At 44.2% G+C, this 22,563-nt stretch overlaps 1 protein-coding gene across 1 annotated transcript in view; it reads left to right on the top strand.

The window, feature by feature from the left end:
* Window positions 1–22,563, top strand: part of LOC310795255 (transmembrane protein 132D) — a gene marked incomplete at both ends in the record, with an annotated part of 63,685 nt that overhangs the window by 1,448 nt on the left and 39,674 nt on the right. The window contains 3 exons of the mRNA XM_083657313.1: window positions 670–823; window positions 5,095–6,028; window positions 20,660–20,806. Coding sequence (XP_083513439.1) covers window positions 670–823; window positions 5,095–6,028; window positions 20,660–20,806 — 1,235 coding nt within the window. The remainder of the gene's footprint in view (window positions 1–669; window positions 824–5,094; window positions 6,029–20,659; window positions 20,807–22,563) is intronic.

Here is a 22,563-nt window from a genome sequence, read left to right as displayed (position 1 = left end):
TCCACTTCCATTGACTAATAGCAGCAGCAGCAGGTTTTGAATGTTGAGAACAACAGCTGAGATCTGGGAGTCATTCCCAGACTCAACAGTCAGTGGCCTCTGCCTCTGTCAGTTTTAATCATCTCATCCAGCCAAAAAATTATAGACTAAAACTGCAAATTAAAAAATTCTCTGTGCTAAAAAAACACAACGCATGCGTTAACCTTGCATGACAAGTGAATGTGTATAGTGAGTTCAAGGTACTCTCCTGAGATTCAATAACTCCGTTCGTTCTCCACAGTTTTATTGGCATTTAGAGATTGTTAAATGTCCCTCTAAGGCACATATTTATTTTAATCAGCTTCTGCTGTCGGGGAAGGAAATGTTTATTTGCCAACGATGCCTGCATGCAGAAACGCTGTCGCCTTGGCACCGATGCCACCTTGTGTTAACGCAGGACGCACTGAGGACACCTTGGGTTTAGCTGGCAGACTACCTCTCTGTCAGTAAAGCTGAGTTATTTCAGGCGTAAAGTGCCTGAAATAAACGACAATCAAACAAGCTAGTGGCTGAAAGGAGCTGGAACAACATTCAGAGGAAGTCGCGGGGGCGTCGGAGGAGGGAGGACAAACGGGAGCGTTGCTCAGCTCATTAAATTCGAGGTGTTCTGTTCTGTAAATCTGATGTCAGCACTTAAGTCTGACGTCTCAGTGTGGATCCAGGATGGATGACACAGCGCTGATGAGCCAGAACCCCCTGGCTCACTCTCACAGAAACACAAGCGCTTTCATCGTCTCGCAGTCCATCCCGCGGCTGTGGGGCACACTACCATGCAGTGTTGGGGGTAACTCATTACAAAAGTAACATATTACATGTAATATATTACTTTTAGCAGTAACTCAGTAATATATTACTTATAGGATTTCAGTAATATTATACCAGTTACTTTGTCAAGTAACTCAAGTTACAAATTGAGTTACATTTTATTAAATCAAAGCACATATTCAAATGAAGATACAATCATTTCCTAATCAAACTGTGTGTTTTTATGCAAATAACCCACTATAGATGACAATAACAAAGGAAAAGAATAACATTTAGAATTTTGGATTGTTTACACTGACTTTGAGGCGGTTTAAATTATTTTTCGGGATGGTTCCGGGGCGGCGATGGCATTCTGCTGCTGCTGTTGTTTTGGTAAAAGTAATGCAAAAGTAGTGAAATAAGTAACGAGTTACTCTACACAGAAAGTAATATTGTAAAGTAACTTATTACGTTCAAATGAAAGTAACTAGTAATATGTAGTATATTACATTTTGAAAGTAACTTGCCCAACACTGCTACCATGAGACGCCATCCTGTTTCACTTCAGCCTGTCAGTATGATATATTAGATCAAGACTATAAAGTAATCCATTAAAAAAAAATACTTTTTTAAATATATTTTGGGGGGTCTGGGTAGTGTGGAGGTAAAAACACTCACCTACCACCACGGAGACCCGGGTTCAACTCCCGGCAGCGGTAGGCCACCTGGTCAGATGCTCCAGACACAATTGGCCGTGTCTGCACCACAGGTAAGAAAGACAGTGGGGTATGTGTCATGGCCGTTGCACCAGCGCCTCTTCTGGTCAGTCGGGGGCCGCCTGTTCTGGTGGAGGGGAACTGGGGGGGAATAGCGTGATCCTCCCACGCGCCACGTCCTGCTGGTGAAACCCCGCCCTCGCTGTCAGGTGAAAATAAGTGGCTGGCTCGGAGGAAGCATGTGCTAGTCTACAACTCTCCTCAGATCGGCAGAGGGGGTGGAGCAACAACCGGGATAGCAGGGGGATTTGGCCAAGTGGGGAGAAATAATAATAATAATATTAATAATACTCAAGGTGCAATAAAGGCCTGCGGTGTCACAGACAAAAATGCATTTTACAGTAGAATCATTGCACTTTATTATTTGATTTCAAGCACATTGACCTATCCAGAGAAAATTATGTATCAAATCTGAGTGTGTGCTGATTTACAATGTTGCCTTAATTTGTAGTAGGTCTATGTCATGACACTACAAAGGCTTTATAATGCCTGCTGCACCCATCTGCTCCATATACACCACCATAAGGTCTCTGCTCCATCCTGCACACCACCATAAGGTCCCAGGCATGCTGTGGACTGGGAATAGGCTATATGCAGCCGACAGCTGGCAAAACTTTTTACAACTTGTGACTTTCTCTACCGAGAAATTGGCTGAAATAAAGACGTTAATACTTAAAGCAATATTTATTTTGGATATGAGCATCTGTGCATGCATGATATGGCCAAGGAACTTCCCTGTAGGCTAATACTTTAATAAAGAAAAACAGGTCTAGCCCATAAACAGAGAATATTGCCACGGATGATAAGAACAAAATGAGCGCTCTTCCAACCTGGGAAGGTTTATTTGGGCTATTCAGGAAATTAATAAACAGTCAGGGTGGGGCTGATGTGTTCCTGCAATAACAGAATCAATTCCATCTTTAGGACAGAATCACATCACACATAAAGTCAACATGAAAATGACTCGTGGAAAAACCCACTGACTGATCCACTTGACCTCCTGTGCATTTTAATGTGAGCACAGCCCCCCCCCCCCTAACGGCGACTACCCCACGTGGGTCTGACTAATCTGACAGACTGCACACATGTTTACTGACCCCCCCCCCCCCCCCCCCCCACACACACACACACTCTCATCATGAGAATAGTCGTGCCTGTCGCTGTCCTGCCCTGCAAGTAGAGCCGACGTGCTGACCGGAGCAACAACAACAAAAACAAAAACAAACTCACACGGTTTACAGAAAGCAACGTTAGTGCGTATTTGGAGAGAGACCAAACAAGCAATTCCTGATGATGGATCAAGACGCATGTGGATGAAGAAGTCAGCCACGCCGACAGGGAGAGCGCATTTTAGGCCTGGACAGTTTCCTCCCAACTCAACCCGCTCGAGTTTAGCTTAGCTATAGCCTACTTTAACAATGTGATCGTTTGGTTCCAGACTTTTCTTTCAACCGAGTGCAGACAGACCGTCCATCGGTGCGCGTCGGGAGGGAGCGCTCCAGCGGACCTGCCACTTTACCAAAATGACGCCAAACTTTCCTCTCAGTCCAGTGTTCCCAGTTGTCGCAGTGGCTGTTCTCACAGCTCTTACCAAAGGTGAGCTTTACGACAGGACAGTGGTCGGTTTGACCCACTGGAAGAATTAGCTTATTGATGGAAAAAGTATATTGAAGTTATGCAACCGTTTCTGTGGTTGTTTAGAGCAGACGTGGTTCTCAAAGTGTATTTTCACTAGAATTCCACCCACAATGACAGAATGCATGACTATTTTTGTCATGGGTTTCATACTTTTTTTTGTAATAAAACATCTAAAAGTGTAATGACCCTCCCACTCTCCTGGCGCTGTCTTGCAGGAGCCTGGCGTTGGGGTCGTTAGGCTGATTGGGTGCACCTGGGCCCAGCGCACTCACTGGCAAGAAGACCTTCAGACCATTCAGTCTGTCTCCCTCCTCAGTTAATGCACCTTTTGTTCTGTTGATTTGTTTATTGTAGTTTATGTTGTCTAGTTATTTTCCCTTAGTTTTAGTTAACATTATTATTTTTTCATCTTTTACTTTGGTGATATAACTCCTCATATATGACAACATAAACTACATCAAACAAATAATGAAGAGAACAAAAGGTGCACCGGTGAGGAAGGAGAGAGACTGAATGGTCTAAAGGTCTTCTTACCAGACTCCTGCAAGACAGGGCCGTGTGTGTGTGTGTGTGTGTGTGTGTGTGTGTGTGTGTGTGTGTGTGTGTGTGTGTGGTTGTCACAAAAGCTAAAATCTTATCAGATGGAGACCCTGGGACAACATCTTATCAAATGGGGCCCGTGGTCTAATTTGGGTCCCAGAAAGTCTTGCAAATCAGAACCACTGGTTTAGAGAGATAACCTGCATTAAGAGCCATTAAGTTAAGCTGTCTGTCTCTTGATGATAAATTCTATCTCTCTCTCTCTCTATCTGTGTGTGTGTGTGAGAGAGAGAGAGAGAGAGAGAGAGAGAGAGAGAGAGAGAGAGAGACACAGAGAGAGGTTATGGGTGTGTGCATTCAGGATAGTGTATTGTAGGACACAGCTGTGCAGCTGTTGTCTAAATGATGTGGTTCAGCCTCTGAGATCTGCCTGGGAACATGAATATTCATAGCAGCATCTTTCACGGCTGTCCAGCGTTGAGATGTTGTGTCTCAGGATCAAGGAGCACACCTCGTGATTGCCTTCCTTCTGTTTCATTGTGTTGCATCTTACATCGTATTGCTCTGTCATCGAGTGTTTATTCGAGCTAGGTAGACTCATTCCTTGTTAAATCCTTTGAGACATACTTGGACAAATGAGGTTCTGCAGTGGCCTAGTTGCTGTAGCTCTGGACAAGTTCTCTCTCCGGCTACATGGAGACTCAGGTTTACACATTAATTGTTGTGCTGTTCAGCAGCCTGGAGGCAGGCACATGATCAAGCATCTTTTGGCAGGAAAAAGTGGGTGCTGTCTCATACAGCATCGTAATAACAGTTATTCCACAGAACATCGCCGAGGCTTTTACCACTCAGAACATTGATCGAGTGACATTTGCAATTTCCTTTATTATATATCATAGGGGCTACTTGGAGATCAGAAATGCCGCTTTATAATAGAAAGGAATCAAATTTTCTTTATTGGGTTTCATCATAGTGGTTAAGGTCACAATCCAACTGTCAGTGTGATGATGAGTAACCAGTTTTTGCAGGATTTCATAGATCACTGCGTTAAAGGCAAGAGAGCAAAATCTGCTTTCTGTTCAATGAAAATCCCAAAATTGACAATGTCAGTGTAAAGTAATTGTTTTTTTTTCTAGGGATGTTAATGAGCAATCGATGTAGGCTATGTGCTATTTTCTTATTTTTTAAGGAAATGTATACAAATTTGCATCCCTAGTTTTTTCACCAATGTTTCAAAAAGTAAGCAATATAGCGACTACTACCCACATGTTACCAAATCAATCACAGACCCAGTAGTAGATATTACCTCCTGTAGCACTAACCTCTCTCTTTGTGTCCCATCTTTCTGCCCCTCTAGTGGTGGACAGCCAGAAGGTATCTGAAGACATTGGGACCTTCTCCACCCCGTCCCCAGTCTATCCCGCGGTGGGCTTTCAGGTCCTCAATGTGGACCATGTGTTCCTCAGGCAGAGCGGCCAGGAGCAGCCAGGGAACTCCAGCCTGAGCGCTCAGAGGCAGACGTTTCTCATCACTGATCCAGGGGCTGGCCTCCTTCAGCCGGCCGTCAATGCCTCGTATGGTCCGGTGACTGTCGATGCCCCCATTCTTCCAGACCTGCTCCTGAGTGGTCGTAGGATCCTGTCAGTCATCTTGGGCCGCCAGATCCGTTCCTCGGCCCCCGTCGTCAAGATCCTCTTCCACATGCCCACAGGAAGTGACATCACCATGGTGCGGCGGACGATGGCGTCTGGAGAAGACGATGGCAAGAACGGAGCTGGAGCCAAAGCCAAGGACGGTGCTCACTGTGTCACGGCATACGCCTTCTGGGAGACCCGGGAGGTCCGCGGGTCATGCCTGGTGTCACCCGGTGGTTTCTGCGTGGCCCAGCTGAAGCCAGAACCGGCCTGGTTCGGCCCGGCCAGCCGATCGAGCGGCTCTAGCAGCAGGGAGGCAGGAGGTGGCGAAGGAACGAAGGGGATCCAGGGGAACCTAGCGGAGGTGTACTTCCAGAGCCGGAGGGACCGGACGGGCCAGTGTGCGCCCCAGGATAGCCTGCAGCGTGTGGGCGTGGGAAGGAGAGGAAGTCCTGGGGGCTCCTCAGGGACACCCATGAGGAGGGTAGGAAGTGTCAATCTGCTTAGATCTCCACCGGGGAACCCCACCTTCCTTCGACTGAGGCTAGGAGGCGCCGTGGTGGTCCAGACCTCCTCAAAGCCCCTGAAGACCTCGGAAGTGGCGACTTTCTACATCTTCTTGTCTAGCGCGTCTACCCTTGAGAGTTTCACACTCAGGTAAGAGATTCTGATGAACCAATATTATTCTCCTTTTTTTTGTCTGTGTTCTTATTGGCATCACAATGTCCCCAAAATCGGCTGAGAACTTACAATGGAGGTATAATATATTTACAGTTGCATACCTGTTTACCACTCTTTGGGCATTGAAACAAACTCACATAAACAGTGCACCACAGGTCACTGCTGGCCAGCCTTGTAGTGTTATATTTAGAGCCTGACCGATATATCGGTCCACCGATATTATCGGCCGATAACCGATATATCGGTATCGGCCGATATGTTGGCCGATATTTTTTTACTTTGTATTTTTTAAGTTATAGACAGCATGTTGTGTATATTTGATCTTTTTTCTTAGTTATATTTGTTCTATTTTCTTTTGTATTTTTAGTTATTTATAATGATTAAATTCCCAGTTCAGTATACTGTTTCATTGCAGTGATGTCATTTTGGACAATAAAGTTTATTGATAAGCTGTAAAATATCCTCCCTACATTACATATCTCAAGTCATGTCAAGTCATATCTTTGTCAAGTGTTTGATATTTGAGGGATCATTGCAAAATAATTGTGTAATATAATGTGTATTATATAATATAAGAATATCGGCCGATATATCGATATCGGAATTTTTTTACTCCCTAATATCGGTATCGGCATCGGCCTCCAAAATCCTTTTTGGGCTACTTTTCCATATCAAAATGAATAGTAGGTCATACATGTAGGTGAGACGTGTGTCGTCCTGGGCAGCTGTTGAGGCCTACTGTAAATGCACTCTGCTGGCACAGAGGTGCTCTTGTCGCTAGATTAGAATGGCTATTGAGGTAGTCCATCCATATTGATGTAGGTCAGTGCTACAGCCTGTACTGCCCTGTGGGTAGGGCAGATCAACGTGGAGGACAAACTCATATATTTCAAGGAATCCGTTGAAGCATAGGGTAAGTATGCTCCCTACTGGCTCACAGTTTGAAGCCATGCATAACTAGAAAGAAAGTAATTAGAGTCATGAGGTGTTTTCGCAATGTGTCATAGAGGCCATTTACACCTGGCGTTAACATGTGTTTTCTGTGATCAGATTGCAATCAGATTGTGTTTTATCACTTGAAAGTACAGTTGTAAACAACCCCCAAAACTCATTGAAGATGGATTGCAATCTGATCGGCCAAACCACCTCCGGAGGTGCTCAGGGATGCATTGTGTACACATTGAACCACAAGTGTAAATGCAATGTGTCCTCTCAATCTGGATACAGCAACTTTATGCGGATTGAGAGGACAACCTTTTCTGCAATCTGATTGCAATCAGATTGCAGAAAATGCATGTCAACGCCAGGTGTAAATGGAATCAGGCTGAAGTGATCAAATACAATCTGATTGCAATCTGATAGCAGAAAACGCATGTTAACGCCAGGTGTAAATGGCCTCTATATAAGGACAGAATCGATTTTTTCCAACTATGGTGCCACCAAGTTAGCAGAGGACAGGAGCTTAGCAGATCATTTGACTGTCATTGAAGCATGTGAAGCAAAAAAACGAATCTGGAGTTTGAGTTTGAGTTTTTATTAGGATCTCTTTTAGCCAAAGGCTACTCTTCCAAGAGTCCTGACACATTAAACATACAACACATCATATCAAATACCATAAAACATAACAACATACCCTACAACATTACGTTACAACATATCAATACATTTCCTTGTACACAGTTGTACAATATAATAAAAATACAAAAAGATATACAAACACCTTAACTAATTTCCTGATATAAACCTACCCTATACCATCCTACAGTAATTAGTCCCAATGCCCAATGGAAAGAAGTTGAATGGCCATAATGTATACTTGAGCATGTTCCTGAAGGTTAAGTTCCATGCATTTAAATGGTTACTTAAGGCCACTTGGATAGCGAGGCGATGGGGCGTGGCCACGAAGGCCATGCAGTCAAATGCTTGAACGCCAGCGTGACTTGTTGCGTTGTCTGACGGTTCCGCTGGCGTCATAAATTAAAGACATGTTATGTACGTCTAAGTGGCAGTCTACCTCAACCCCTCTCTTAATGGGAAAGTTATGAAGAGCGCTCTTCCATAGGCAGGGAACTAATTGCCAAATGATTCACCCGTTTTCATATCTCAACACCCCCCTAATGTTTGAACAAGTTTCTCTGGATATTTGACTTCATAAATAATGCATCAGTGGCACAGGAAAACAAAATGACTAACAACTTCCTGACTCCCTTGGGCAACAGTTAACTTAATATATGAGCAGCTCTCTCATGCCAGAACACACGATGCACGATCACCCGGGCGAGATAAAATTGTTTTTATTAGAACGCTTTAGATCAGCAGTTTAAAGCCATCTCAGTGAGGTTTATATTTCCAGCCTTTACTCGGGCTTAATAGTTTTTTGTTTGAAATGCAAGACAATTTTCTCTTTAATCCCTTGACTTAGTGCTATCACTGCAAACATCCCAACCCCACAGTAATCTGCAGCTGGATGTCAACAAGGCATAGAGAGAGAAATACAAGCCATACATGTGTTGACCCATAGAGAAATACAAGCCATTAGGGATGTCACAATATATCGTCCCACAATATATCGCGATATCAAAACGTGACAATATGTATCGTTGAGATGAAATCTCATATCGTGAGAAAAAGAAGCTGAACATGGTGGCACTGATCTGCATCTGATTGCATGCTCGCTCTCCTTTTCATTGCTTTGTTTGAACAGACGAGGGATGTTACAGACACGGAGGATGAAAATGGTGAAATTACTCAAATTAGCGTGGAGGATGCCCCCTCAACTTACAAATCGATCGCAAAAAAATATTGTTAAAATATCGTATCGTTATCGTGAACCCAATATCGTGTATCGAATCGTATCATGAACTGAGTGTATCGTGACACCCCTACAAGCCATACATGTGTTGACCCATAGAGAAATACAAGCAATACATGTGTTGACCTGTAGGTTACTTAGTTGAACCCAGAGCTCAGAACCCATAATGATCAGGGCTGCCAATCCCACTGCTCTGCTGCATTTAGCCTACATACTACACAAGCATAGACATTCCTGCACACACGCACACGCACCCCCCCCCCCCCCCCCCCCCCCCACACACACACACACACACACGAAATACATTAAATTCGTTTAAATTGTAGCTGACACACACAGACACAAAGGTCATAAACCAAATGTAGTTTTAGATACACACACACACACACACACACACACACACACACACACACACACCCTCACTGACCTGAATCTGCTGTGTGCAAGCTTTTGGGAAATTACGTGAATAGAGTTTATACCCTTCAAATTCTGGGCAAGCGAACTTCCCCCAAAATCCACACTCACTGACCCTCTCTGCCTGTACTACTGAAGCCCCCTCCACTTAGGTCAGTGATTTCAGCCAAAAGTATTTTCGACCTTCTGCCACAGCCAGAATGAGATTGGACAAGAGTGGTCTGAGTCCACTGGTTAAGTTCAAGTGAAGGCTAGAGCTCCGAGGAGCTTGGCAAAGTGATTGATTCTTCCTGGGGAGAAATCCCTGATCTATTTCACTCTTTGGGGCCCAAGATTGAGTCCACTCCACCAGGGTTAGGCCAGATAATCTGCTGCCCTGATTGAAAATGACTCCGGAGGTTAACCCTTTGAGATAGCGATGATCTGGAGCTGACTGCCAGGATTTACCGTGTGTGTGTGTGTGTGTGTGTGTGTGTGTGTGTGTGTGTGTGTGTGTGTGTGTGTGTGTGTGTGGCAGGGTGAGGGGCATTGATTGCATCCACCTGATAAGCACACGGCCACTTTCAGCTTGCAAACATAACCTTTGCTAAATGTTATTTTCAAGTTTCCATCACACGGAATTACTGACATTTCAACAGATTGAATATAACAAAACGAAGTCGTCAGCACTTTCAAATAAAAGTCTATATCACTTTTGTTAACGATGCACAGCAGCAAAACAAACAGGCGCGTCATTAATCATTAAAGAAGTGATATGCATTTATTTGTGAGTGCTGACGACTTCATTTTGTTATTTTTGTTATTTTTTTGGGGGGGTTGGCAGCCATTAAACTCTAAAAGACTGTGAGTTGAGCACGGCAGTTCTTTCGTTTAAACAGATTGAATATCAAAACATGTTTGAACTCACAGGCAGAAAGAGGTGGAAAGATAGTCCTGTTCTTTTTGTATTCATTGTGCCTGTAACTGTTTAGCATCATAGAACATATCGAGTGTTGAAGTATCTGGAGAATATTTATATTCGATATGAATGTCATGTACACAGACTCCAAACGAATAGAAGAAGGTCCTCCTTGCTTGGTCCTATGGCTTAATGGGCAAGGTGCTTGTCTTCCAATCAGAGGACTGGGGTTCAATTCCTACACACACATTTTCATAAAACATTTAGGGTTAGACATTAGGTTTAGGCAAGTACAACAATGTGGTTAGGGGTTTGGTTATGGTCGTGCTTAGATAAGAAAACCCTAATCTTAAACACATCTTTTTTTACTTGCTGCACGCTTTCAGGAAGAGGAAATTGCGGCGACCAATCAAATGAGTTCGGGGCGGGGTTTTCCCGGCCCATACCAGGAAGATATGTTTGTCCAGGAACAACTGTTACTTGGTGAAATCAGTTCGTGCATCCCCCCCCCCCCCCCATGACATGTTTTTAAAAACAGATGTTAACAGACCATGGCAGTGTTTTAGCTCATTCACTTAAATTTAGATATTGATATTTTACTGATGGTCAGCTGGTGATGGTCAGTTACTAATTGTAAAGTATGCAGGCAGTTTAGTAAATTGGGATAAAACATGCAGGAGCACTGCCATCCTTCATTAACATCACCTTAGGCCATGTTCACATTACAGGCAAATCCGATTTGCTGATGAAGTCATTAATCATCATTATCTTGATTGGTTTCCCAAATCTGATTTGGGAGAGTGTCCGCACTGCCACACATCTGATTTGGGAAAGTGTTAAAGTCGGATCTATGTGTCCAGACCTCCATATGTGGTTTCGGACAAGTGACACAAATCAGACTTGGAGTGTCCAGACTCATAAAACCAATCTGGATAAATCATTAATAGGTCATTAAACTTCACAAATCAGATTTGGGAAACCAATCAAGATAATGATGATTAATGACTTTAGCAGCAAATCAGATTTGCCTGTAATGTGAACGTGGCCTTAGAGCATAGTACACTAGGTTTAGGGAATTCAGTCACGAACACATCACGGATATCAGGTCAGGTATTTGGATTTCAATATGAGGGATTTACCTTTATTCTTTATTCTACTATCTGTACCAAATGTGTGGAAGCTTAAAGAAGATGCAATTTTTTTAGCACCCCCCCCCCATCCTAATAAAAAGTATGGGCAAATTAATTAATTTTCATAAGCGAGGCCCAAGTTTCCCCCGTAATAATAATTTAATCACCTGATTACTGAATATATTTGAGGCACATTGACGTATATTTCAGTTTTAATCCATTGTGGAAACGGAACCAATCTGGCAATCTTATCGACTGTTTGGGTGAAGCCATGTCTCTCTTTGCCTCTGGCCATTAGTTTTGACCCAGAAATTGATGTGTGCACGATTATGTCTTTGTGCAACATTGGTTGAATTGCCAGCAATTGTGATTTGCATAAAAAGCCATTGTGTGTGTGTGTGTGTGTGTGTGTGTGTGTGTGTGTGTGTGTGTGTGCGCGTGTGCCTGTCTGTCTGTCTGTCTGTCTGTGAGCCGTCCCTGCCCTTGACCCTGTCTCAGTTGTATTGATTAGTTTGGCTGGCTTTTGATAACAGTGGGTCAGTATCATAGACTGTGTGGTAAATGTGTGTTGGGCATGTGTGTGCATGGAGTATTGACAATGGTACTGACCCTGAAAACACACTCCATCATCTAGACTCTAGGGAATAGAGCCTACTTCCTGCTTCAGCTCTGTACTGTACCACAGATTTTCATCCGCCATTTATTTTCCCATACACATTTCGTAAAATGCGTATAAAAATAGTTTTACTGGTTCAAACCAAACGGTTCAGCTAACGCTATAATCGGGAGAGACCATAGAAGATTTCACTGGGACTAAAACGTTAAAAAAAATGCGGGTTTAAAGAAAATATTTTTGCAATGTTGTTTTTTGTTTCGGTCCGAGTGAAATGTTCTATGGTCTCTCCCGATTATAGCGTTAGCTGAACCGTTTGGTTCGACGAAGTACAACTATTTTATACGCATTTTACGAAATGTCTATGGGAAAATAAATGGCGGATGAAAATCTCTGGTACAGTGCTGAAGCAGGAAGTGACGTACCACTTAGCCTCTCTGTGTGTGTGTGTGTGTGTGTGTGTGCGCGTGCGTGCGTGCGTGCGCGTGCGTGCGTGCGCGTATGTGTGTGTGTGTGTGTGTGTGTGTGTGTGTGTGTGCCTTCCTGTCTGTCCATCTGTCTTTCTCTTGTTACTTATTTAAATAGCAGTTTGTGGCCAAAGTAAGGAACAGATTGTTTGCTGTTGGACAGCATGCGGCCACTCGTCTGAGCCGTTATCGGGCTTTTCTTCAATGGACGCTCTCACATGTTTGTGGTTTTGTTCTTCCTGATTGTAGTTTGTCTTTTTGATACCATCTGCTGACGAGGACGTCCTCCTGATGGACCCACCTTTCATCCTGTTCTTCCTGTAACAAGTGAATGGAGTTTGATACAGAAACTTCAGGTACAGGAGCGCAGGAGTAGAGTACTGTGTAGCACTTTGGAGGTACAGGAGTGCAGGAGTAGAGTACTGTGTAGCACTTTGGAGGTACAGGAGTGCAGGAGTAGAGTACTGTGTAGCACTTTGGAGGTACAGGAGTGCAGGAGTAGAGTACTGTGTAGCACTTTGGAGGTACAGGAGTGCAGGAGTAGAGTACTGTGTAGCACTTTGGAGGTACAGGAGTGCAGGAGTAGAGTACTGTGTAGCACTTTGGAGGTACAGGAGTGCAGGAGTAGAGTACTGTGTAGCACTTTGGAGGTACAGGAGTGCAGGAGTAGAGTACTGTGTAGCACTTTGGAGGTACAGGAGTGCAGGAGTAGAGTACTGTGTAGCACTTTGGAGGTACAGGAGTGCAGGAGTAGAGTACTGTGTAGCACTTTGGAGGTACAGGAGTGCAGGAGTAGAGTACTGTGTAGCACTTTGGAGGTACAGGAGTGCAGGAGTAGAGTACTGTGTAGCACTTTGGAGGTACAGGAGTGCAGGAGTAGAGTACTGTGTAGCACTTTGGAGGTACAGGAGTGCAGGAGTAGAGTACTGTGTAGCACTTTGGAGGTACAGGAGTGCAGGAGTAGAGTACTGTGTAGCACTTTGGAGGTACAGGAGTGCAGGAGTAGAGTACTGTGTAGGTACAGGAGTGCAGGAGTAGAGTACTGTGTAGCACTTTGGAGGTACAGGAGTGCAGGAGTAGAGTACTGTGTAGGTACAGGAGTGCAGGAGTAGAGTACTGTGTAGCACTTTGGAGGTACAGGAGTGCAGGAGTAGAGTACTGTGTAGCACTTTGGAGGTACAGGAGTGCAGGAGTAGAGTACTGTGTAGCACTTTGGAGGTACAGGAGTGCAGGAGTAGAGTACTGTGTAGCACTTTGGAGGTACAGGAGTGCAGGAGTAGAGTACTGTGTAGCACTTTGGAGGTACAGGAGTGCAGGAGTAGAGTACTGTGTAGCACTTTGGAGGTACAGGAGTGCAGGAGTAGAGTACTGTGTAGCACTTTGGAGGTACAGGAGTGCAGGAGTAGAGTACTGTGTAGCACTTTGGAGGTACAGGAGTGCAGGAGTAGAGTACTGTGTAGCACTTTGGAGGTACAGGAGTGCAGGAGTAGAGTACTGTGTAGCACTTTGGAGGTACAGGAGTGCAGGAGTAGAGTACTGTGTAACTAGGCTTTCAGCAATATACAAATTTAAATATCGTGATATAGTCCCGCCCACATATCGCGCTATACGATATACTGTACAATATACTATTTTATTGTATTTTATGTTCCAGGTGCATGCATTGTAGGGATGTCACGATACTAGAATTTCTACTTCGATACCGATACCCAGGAAAATATCGATACTCGATACCATTTTCGATACAACACATAACACATCAAGAGGCACAAAAAATTAACAAAGACAGATGAATGGACAGATGCACGCTTCTCCATAATCTCTAGACCTGATAAAACTCATTAAAAACTTTGCACTTACACAGCAGATTAGCCCTGCTGTAGTCATCAGCCTATCAACAGATACCCAAGCAACAGATACCCACCAATGACGGGGAAGGAGAAATCAGTCGTATGTTTGATTTTTCATTAAGAGAAAGCACTGCTGATATTGATACAGTTGCGATTTACCGTGTGTGTGTGTGTGTGTGTGTGTGTGTGTGTGTGTGTATACTATCGATACCTGTTGCAAATGAGTATTGTATCCGTTTCAATTTTTTTGTATTGACTTTTATCGATACTATCGATACTTTTGACAACCCTAATGCATTGCATATTATGATTCATAGTACCTCTCAGGCCTTTATTCATGTCATGTGATCGCACGATCTTACAAATCCAGCTGCCTGGCAAGGTTAAAGGGACACTCCACCCAAAAACAACGCTGAATTATTTTACACGTAATCTCACACATATCCCAAAACTGTAAACCGATTTGCAGCCATTCATTTCGTTTGACAGTTATTGAGAGTTGATTTGAGTTCACTTGTAGACCAGTGATGTCATTTTGTGCATGAATGACATCTCCTAATTCACCTTATGTAGCCCCGCCCACTTGACCCATTGTGTCATGACTTCCTCTTGAAAACGCCCAGCTTTTTACCTGCTCAAACTAGTCTGACTCACCTGGTCAAGCCTAATTTGACTCACATAGGAGTCAGACTAGGTTTATGAGTCACAGGAAGTGTAAACACTAATCAGAACTTGTGTTTACACTTCCTGTTAAGTCTCTCAAGCCAGACTGTCTCTTCTACATAAGGTGAATACACTATGTCCTTCTATGATCCCGTCTCACCGTTCTTCACCCTCTGTCTCCTTGCCTTAAAACCTCTGTTGGTCTTCAGGGGCCAGTTGCACCAAGTGGTCTTACGACTGGTCTTACGCTAAGCCGGTCGTAACTTTACCACCTAACAGCTACGCCAAAGCCTTTTCCTCACTAAGACCGGTCGTAAATATTACGCCTGGTCAGGAGGAGGCTTAAGGTGCCTGAGATCTCCGTGGTAGTATCAGCGGAGACCTGCTGTGATTGAGTCGTCACCGTCCTCATCGTCGTAAAGTCGCCTTCGAAGCATGACGTTCGATTGTAACAAACTAGTTGTGTGGCTTAGCCTTCCCAAATGTTGAGGGTCGTTTTTTAGAATTTAATACATAGAATTGGGAACGTTACATTCAATTTCATTCAGACTGTCTGGCACTCAATCGCCGCCATTTTCCCCCGGAGCGAGGGAGGGTGGGAGGAGGGAGGGTGTAGTGATGCACATACAGTAGTGGCTGATAGAGCGTAGTGGCACAGTGACGCTCCAAGCAGGTCGCGAGGCACATTTTTGTGCCAATCAGGGGGCATTCCCTGGCAATTCACATGGACGCACATTGCTACGACTGGCGTAGTTAAGACCACTACTGACCTAGTCAGTCCTTTCCTCCACATCCGGTCCCACCAGCCCACGCCTTGGTCACTCACGTGTCCCTTGCTCACTTGCACCCACCCCCCCCCCCTCTCTCTATCTCTCTCTCTCTCTCTCTCTCTCTCTATTCTCTCTCTCTCTCTCTCTCTCTCTCTCTCTCTCTCTCTCTCTCTCTCTCTCTCTAATCCTACATGTTAGCTTGGAAACCACCAGCAGCTAGCAGCTGTCTGGCTCCTGGATCACCATGAACTAGGTTTTTCAGTTTGTGCGCGCGAGGAGCCAAGTAGCACAGCTGGAACACACCCAGAGGGAGAAGAGAAGATTAGTGCTGCCTTAGGACACACTGGCCTGGTTAGGATTAAAACAATGTCTGAGGCATTATCATTCATAAAAGTTTGTCTCAAACTGAAGCAAAGCTCCCAGTCGTGCAGAGATATGTGCACATACACTGTGTATAATACTGATGTAAATTATTTCACTTGGACTAAAACAGAATAAGGATAGATACATACCCACTAGGGGTGGGACTCACCAGATGCCCACGATACGATACTAAAACGATACTTGAGTCACGATACGATAGTATTGCGATATTGCGATATGCTAGTATTGCGATATATTGAATATTGCGATATTTCGATATATTGTCTAACTCCTTTTCCTACCTTTTCCTTGACCTCACCGGAATTAAAACATGCAGTGTTTTTTTGTTTTGTTTTGTTTTTGCCCCACACGTAGGCTACATTATTAAGCTTCTCTGGACTCAATACGCCACTGCAGGCGTGGACTGCAACATCGGGCACTTCGGGCAGATGCCCGTGGCCTGGCGTGGCATGGCCTGCAATTCTTTTTTTTTTTTATCTTTTTTTAATCGATACATGGCGTCCAAATATCGATACAATATCGTCAGGCAAAATATCGCAATACTATTGTGTATCGATCCCCCCCCCACCCCTAATACCCACACAAAGACAATGTACATATTCTTTGAACTACTGTATGTAGATAGATAAGGGAACACAACCAATACTCAATACCTTGTACTACATAAACACATTTTCTTGTGGTTGCTATCTTCATATGACACAAAACGGACCAATAACTGATTTGGCTCAAACTCATTTCAATTCATTTGGTTGTTGATTTGTTTGTTCAGCGACAAGAAATGAGAGCTCATTCATGCGTCTCTATTGCATCGACTTGCTCAACAACCAACTGACATCGACAGGAAAATACATTAGTTATTTCTCACCTCAGATCGTTCCACTCAGATCACACTACTACACACAATGCACAAAATCACTCAATGAAGTATTGAGATAAAGATAACATCGTTTTGCTCATTCTGTAAGAGAATCAGACCTCAGTGAGTGCTGGGAGGCAGAGCAGGATTCCACTGAACTTTCTTTTCACCTGTTTTAAGACTGCATGCTTTTCCATGCATGCAGCATTATGTAAAAAATAAGATTTCTACGATGATTATGTGGTTATAATAATAATAATTATGATTATTATGATTATCATCATTATTATTATTGTTGTTGTTGTTGTTGTTGACCACCTTGACCACCGACTTGGTCCGGTAGTGAGTTGCGGCAGCCGCGACTCGCGGCTAGCCGGCTAACCAGTCCGGTTCTGCCCGCCCGGTTAACGTGTCACAGGAGCCACGGCTCGACTCGCCGGTTCAGTTTAGGCAAAGCAAAACAACTTGGTTGGGTTTTTAGGCTACTAAAACAACAGTTAGTTTTAGGAAACAAAAACAACTTGGATGAATAGTGATCACGTGACTCGGGACTAGCCCCCGCGCGCGCACCGATGATTTCCGACGGCAGAGGGCTACCTTTCTCTTCGGGGAAGTGATGACGACGCTTCCTGAATGAACATCAGTTGTTGTTATTGTTGTTATTGTTGTTGTTATTGTTAATGTTATTGTCACTCCTTGAGGTGGATGACGGGCTACAGCAGCAGAAGACCATCGCCGGGTTCCACTCCGCCGAGTCGGCCGCTTAATGGAGCGCGACGAGCTTGACAATCGAGTGTGATATCAGGCTGAGGAGACGATGGCTACAGCAGGCGGCGTAATGGTGTGGAGAATGTTTTCTTGGCACTCATTAGCGTCCCCTCAGCGCCGTCGGAGCGTCGTCTGAAAGGCCACAGTGGACCTAATTATTGTGGCTGACCAGGTGCCTCTCCTCATGGTCACGGTCCACCCCTTTGTCAAATGGATCCTTCCAGTACGCCATGGTAACGCTGCATCTCCACATTATTATTATTATTTTTTTTGCAGGCCAGGCCTCTGCATCTGGTGATTCCCACCCCTAATCGATACTGTATCGATATTTCCCATATCGATGCGTTCAGTAACACTCAACACTCAGTAGTTTTGACTCAATTTGTCCACTAACTTATCAGTATAAAGTGATGTACATATTATTTATTACACTACCTGGGTGGTACACAGTGTGTTGTATCTTTAGCTCTATTATTTAATTTTGAGTCAATTCTGTAGAATATCGCAATATATCGCAATATGTATCGCATCGCAATATATCGGGATACAATCGCATCGTGACCCAAGTATCGTGATACGTATCGTATCGTGAGATCCTTGCCAATACCCAGCCCTGCACAAGGGTTTTGTTTACTTTAGTTTACTTCAGTGGCACTGCACAGTCCTCCTCAGCCGCCCATACAGCCCACCTTCAGGCTGATGTTCTACAGGATATTCTCATCACGAATGCGGTGCTGAAATGCTATCGAGGTAGATTGGACCAGGATCCCTTTGGAACCCGTCCAGCACCTTCAATCTCCTCCTTGAATAGTTTTGCAGTTTTGGAGGCAAACGTTTCTACCCCTTACAGTGTGTGTGTGCGTGTGTGTGTGTGTGTCAGTGTGTGTGTGTGTGTGTGTGTGTGTGTGTGTGTGTGTGTGTGTGTGTGTGTGTGTGTGTGTGTGTGCGTGCGTGCGTGCGTGCGTGTGTGTGTGTGTGTGTCAGTGTGTGTGTGTGTGTGTGTGTGTGTCAGTGTGTGTGTGTGTGTGTGTGTGTGTGTGTGTGTCTACCTCTTACAGATGCAGCAATCTGCGATTGCGTCTGGCAGCTAGCCAGCTGGCAGCCGGCGGCCAGCCAAGATCCTTGGCAGATTAAACAAACGTAAAACAGAAACTGACCAGAACTTAATATACTTAAACTTAACTTAACATAACATAACTTAAAGGGATAGTTCAGATTTATTTGTTGTTGCTGTGGGGTCGTATGAGGTTCTTGCATACAGTACAGTACATGCATTAGAATGCAGCCTGCGCAGTCCCGGTTTGGAGAAATGAAGAGCGGCCGCGTCAGGCAAGTAGAGCTGTACTGCTGAGTGTGAAGGGGGCCATGAGCAAAAACATGAAAAAAAAAAAAATGAAAAAATACATAAAATGTGAACCAGAGGTTCTCAAATGTTTTTCAGCCAAAGACAAGATAGAAAACATACCGGGGTCCCCCTCATTCTGATTTGTGATTTTGGGCTAAGCTTAATTGTTTCCACGGTAACCGGCTTGACTTTTAAATTGATAGGTTTGTGAGATAAGAATGTAATCCATGAACCATTGTAGATTTAAAGCATACAGTATTTTCATTGAACTATGAAGCTTTTACAAAAAAGTGTGTCTTTTTATTTTGCTGAAAACTTTTCGCTGACCCCCTGGCAAAGTGCCAGCACGGACCCCTGGGGGTCCCCGGACCCGCATTTGAGAAGCACTGTTCTATACTGCTCACCTGGTGTAATCCAAGTCTCCACAAGCCCTGAAGTTGACATGAAAAGATGATAATTTACACCCTGTTTTTAGCTGAAATACTGTATAGCCGTGTGCAGCTGGCGGAAGCACAGTTCTATTTTTTCCTCCTCTAGCTGGAGCACCTGGCTCCAGTGCAGATTTCAGCTAGAAACAGGGGCTAAATGACATATTTGTGTCTGTTGTTATACATCCACTCTGTCATGTAGCCACATGGCTGAAGCACGGCTGCAACGTACGGTAGTCTAGGTTCCCAGTTTAAATACCCAGGCTATAGGTGCTTAGTATGCCTCCAGGCCTGCAGACTCACATTCTCAGCAGCAGCAGTGTGGTGTTCTGGCTCTTCTTCTAGTGGAGTGATGTGTTGTGTGTGTCAGAGTCAGACATCTGATTAACTGATGCCTGGATCTCCACACTGCTAATGGGAATTAAATACCCCTGCTGGTTCTGTCTGCTGGCAGGCACAGACACATCAGTCAGCCGGCGACGCACCTCGTTAGGCTCAACGTGAACGGAAAAACACAGATGAACACACGCACACACACACACACACACACACACACACACACACACACACACACACAAACACACACACACACACACACACACACACACACACACACAAAACGCACGTACCTATAAACAAACGCACACAAATGCACTCACAATCCGATGCACGCACGCACGCACGCACACACACAGACACACACACACTGACACACACACACATGCATACGCGCGTGCGCACACACACAAACACTCACCTTCTCAAAAAACAAACAAACGTACACAGGCATGAAGTAACAAACATGCTCACATGCATTGAATGGCTCAGATTGCTATAAAATGTCCGCTTTTCCACTTGCAGGTCATTATTGCATCACAGTAACGTAAAGATACATACAGCTAAACTATATATATGATTCTATATGATGCTGCATTGCGGTAAATATCTTCCAAATGTTTTGGCTTCTTTTGTAGATGGTTGTTCATCTGTGTCCTATGTGAATACTTCAAACAATGCTACGATGTTTTGTTGCATTGTTATTGCACAATACTTTTTACATTTTTGAATCTCACCCCTGACATAAGAAAATGAACTAGAAAACCCAATTGAAACTAGCTGAAATGGAGGAAAAAGTCCAAACAAACTAAAAATACACACTATAATAACCTTGGTGTGTGTGTGTGTGTTTGTGTGTGTTTGTTGCAGGGCGACGGTAAAGAAGGGGCTGTCGTTCAGCGCCGCGCGGCCCAGTGACTCGGCACTGTGGGACACGGTTCTGGAGCCCGGGCGAGGAGCCGCCCCCAACACCGTCTCCATACACTGCAGGAGGAAGGTCACTGTCACCGCAAAGAGGTCAGTCCACTGTGTGTGTGTGTGTGTGTGTGTGTGTGTGTGTGTGTGTGTGTGTGAGACTGTGTGTGTGTGTGTGTGTGTGTGTGTGTGTGTGTGTGTGTGTGTGTGTGGAGAGAAATAGAAAATCATTCAGCTGTCATCATGAGCTCTTAGGCCCTGTTTACACGGCGACGCTCCCCGCATAAAACGGCAAACTTTTTTAGCGTTAGTGCCTTCCTTATACACGGTGACGGCGTTATTTGGGGGTGAAAACGCCAAAATGTGAAAACAGGTCCCAGAGTGGAATTCTTGAAAACGCTGCCCCTTACTGTCGCTGTGTAAACGCAATTCTGAATGTTAGACAATGGTAGGCAATAGAAACATTGAACTAGCCCAATACAGCCTTATGGCACAGGCATAATGAGTCGCATTGACATTCAACAAACGCGATAACGATTTGCTAAAAACACAATCTGCGTTAAGTCCCCCCTACTAACATCGCACATAGCCTATTAATCACTGTCTCCCGCATTGAATAATTGACAACAACTCACTGTCTGCGATGCATTTCCTCTTATTGAGTTATCTATATGTTCTATACCTGTTATCTTTAGAGTGTTGCAACTGCCATGGTTGGCCTCTTTATAATGTAAAGCCATAGGATACTGGGGGTTGCCGGTTTTTATCGCATATTTATGTTCTGCCAATCTTGCTTTCAGTTTACGCTTTGTTCTCCCTATATAGAAACATCCACACGGACAAACTAGTCTATAAATCACATAAGAGGTGTTGCAATTTATAAATGACTTTATATCATATTTCTGTCCTGATGTGGCGTCAATAAAATAGTTGGTTTTAATCATATTTACACAATGGTTGCAATTTCCACACTTATGGTTACCCGTTCTGGTATCTAACCAGGTTTTATGTCGCACAGGGGCGAGATTTTATTGTGGCTCACTTGACGCTTTTGCGGCTTCAGTCAGCCTGACAGTCTGCACGCAAATCATTATCACACCGGCTGTGTGTAAATGCGAAATAAAAGGTGAGGATGCAACGCTAGTTTGCCGTTTTATGCAGAGACGGTTGTCGTCTAAACATGGCCTTATTCTGTCTTTTATGATAATGCAAATAATCCCGACTAGTCACCATAAGGGGCAGCTGTCATTGTCATGGACAAAAATCCTTAAAGCCTAAATCCACGTCAAAGGAGAAGGGACGAGGACTTGTTCAGAGATAAAGTAATAATTTGTTGGTGGCCTTGACCTCAGTTGTTGCACGCAGGCTATTTGTACTCATGCACATGACCCCGAGTGTAATAGCACAGTGCTATTGATTTCATTGTAATATAACAGTATAATAAGATACATGAGCTTTGCAAGTAGACTCAAGAGACTCCTCACGTGTCTCTCAAATGATCTATATTGGAAGAGAAAAAACCCAGGATGACATTTCAGCGGGCTTGCTGTAGATCAGTGATACTCTACTCGCGGCCCGGGGGCCAGATGTGGCCCGCGACAGGGTGCAGAGTGGCCCCCCGACCATTTTCTAATAATTTCACGTTGGTTTTCATTCTGAATTTGAATCTAATTCACAATAAAAACTAACGTCAAATCAAGTTTGACTGAGCTCCAGCTAAATTGTCAAATACCACCGTCTGCTCGCTACCCAGGCACTTATGTATGTACTTAACCTAACTAACTTAACCTAACTAACTATCCGGTGTGCACAACATTGTCAGACTAAACTCCGGCGGACACCCCAAAAACCTACAATCC

This window comes from Poromitra crassiceps, assembly GCF_964638095.1.
Source record: "Poromitra crassiceps genome assembly, chromosome: 21".
Lineage (NCBI taxonomy): Eukaryota > Metazoa > Chordata > Actinopteri > Beryciformes > Melamphaidae > Poromitra > Poromitra crassiceps.
Note: the sequence above shows the minus strand (reverse complement) of the source record. Positions and strands in the feature narration are given on the sequence as shown.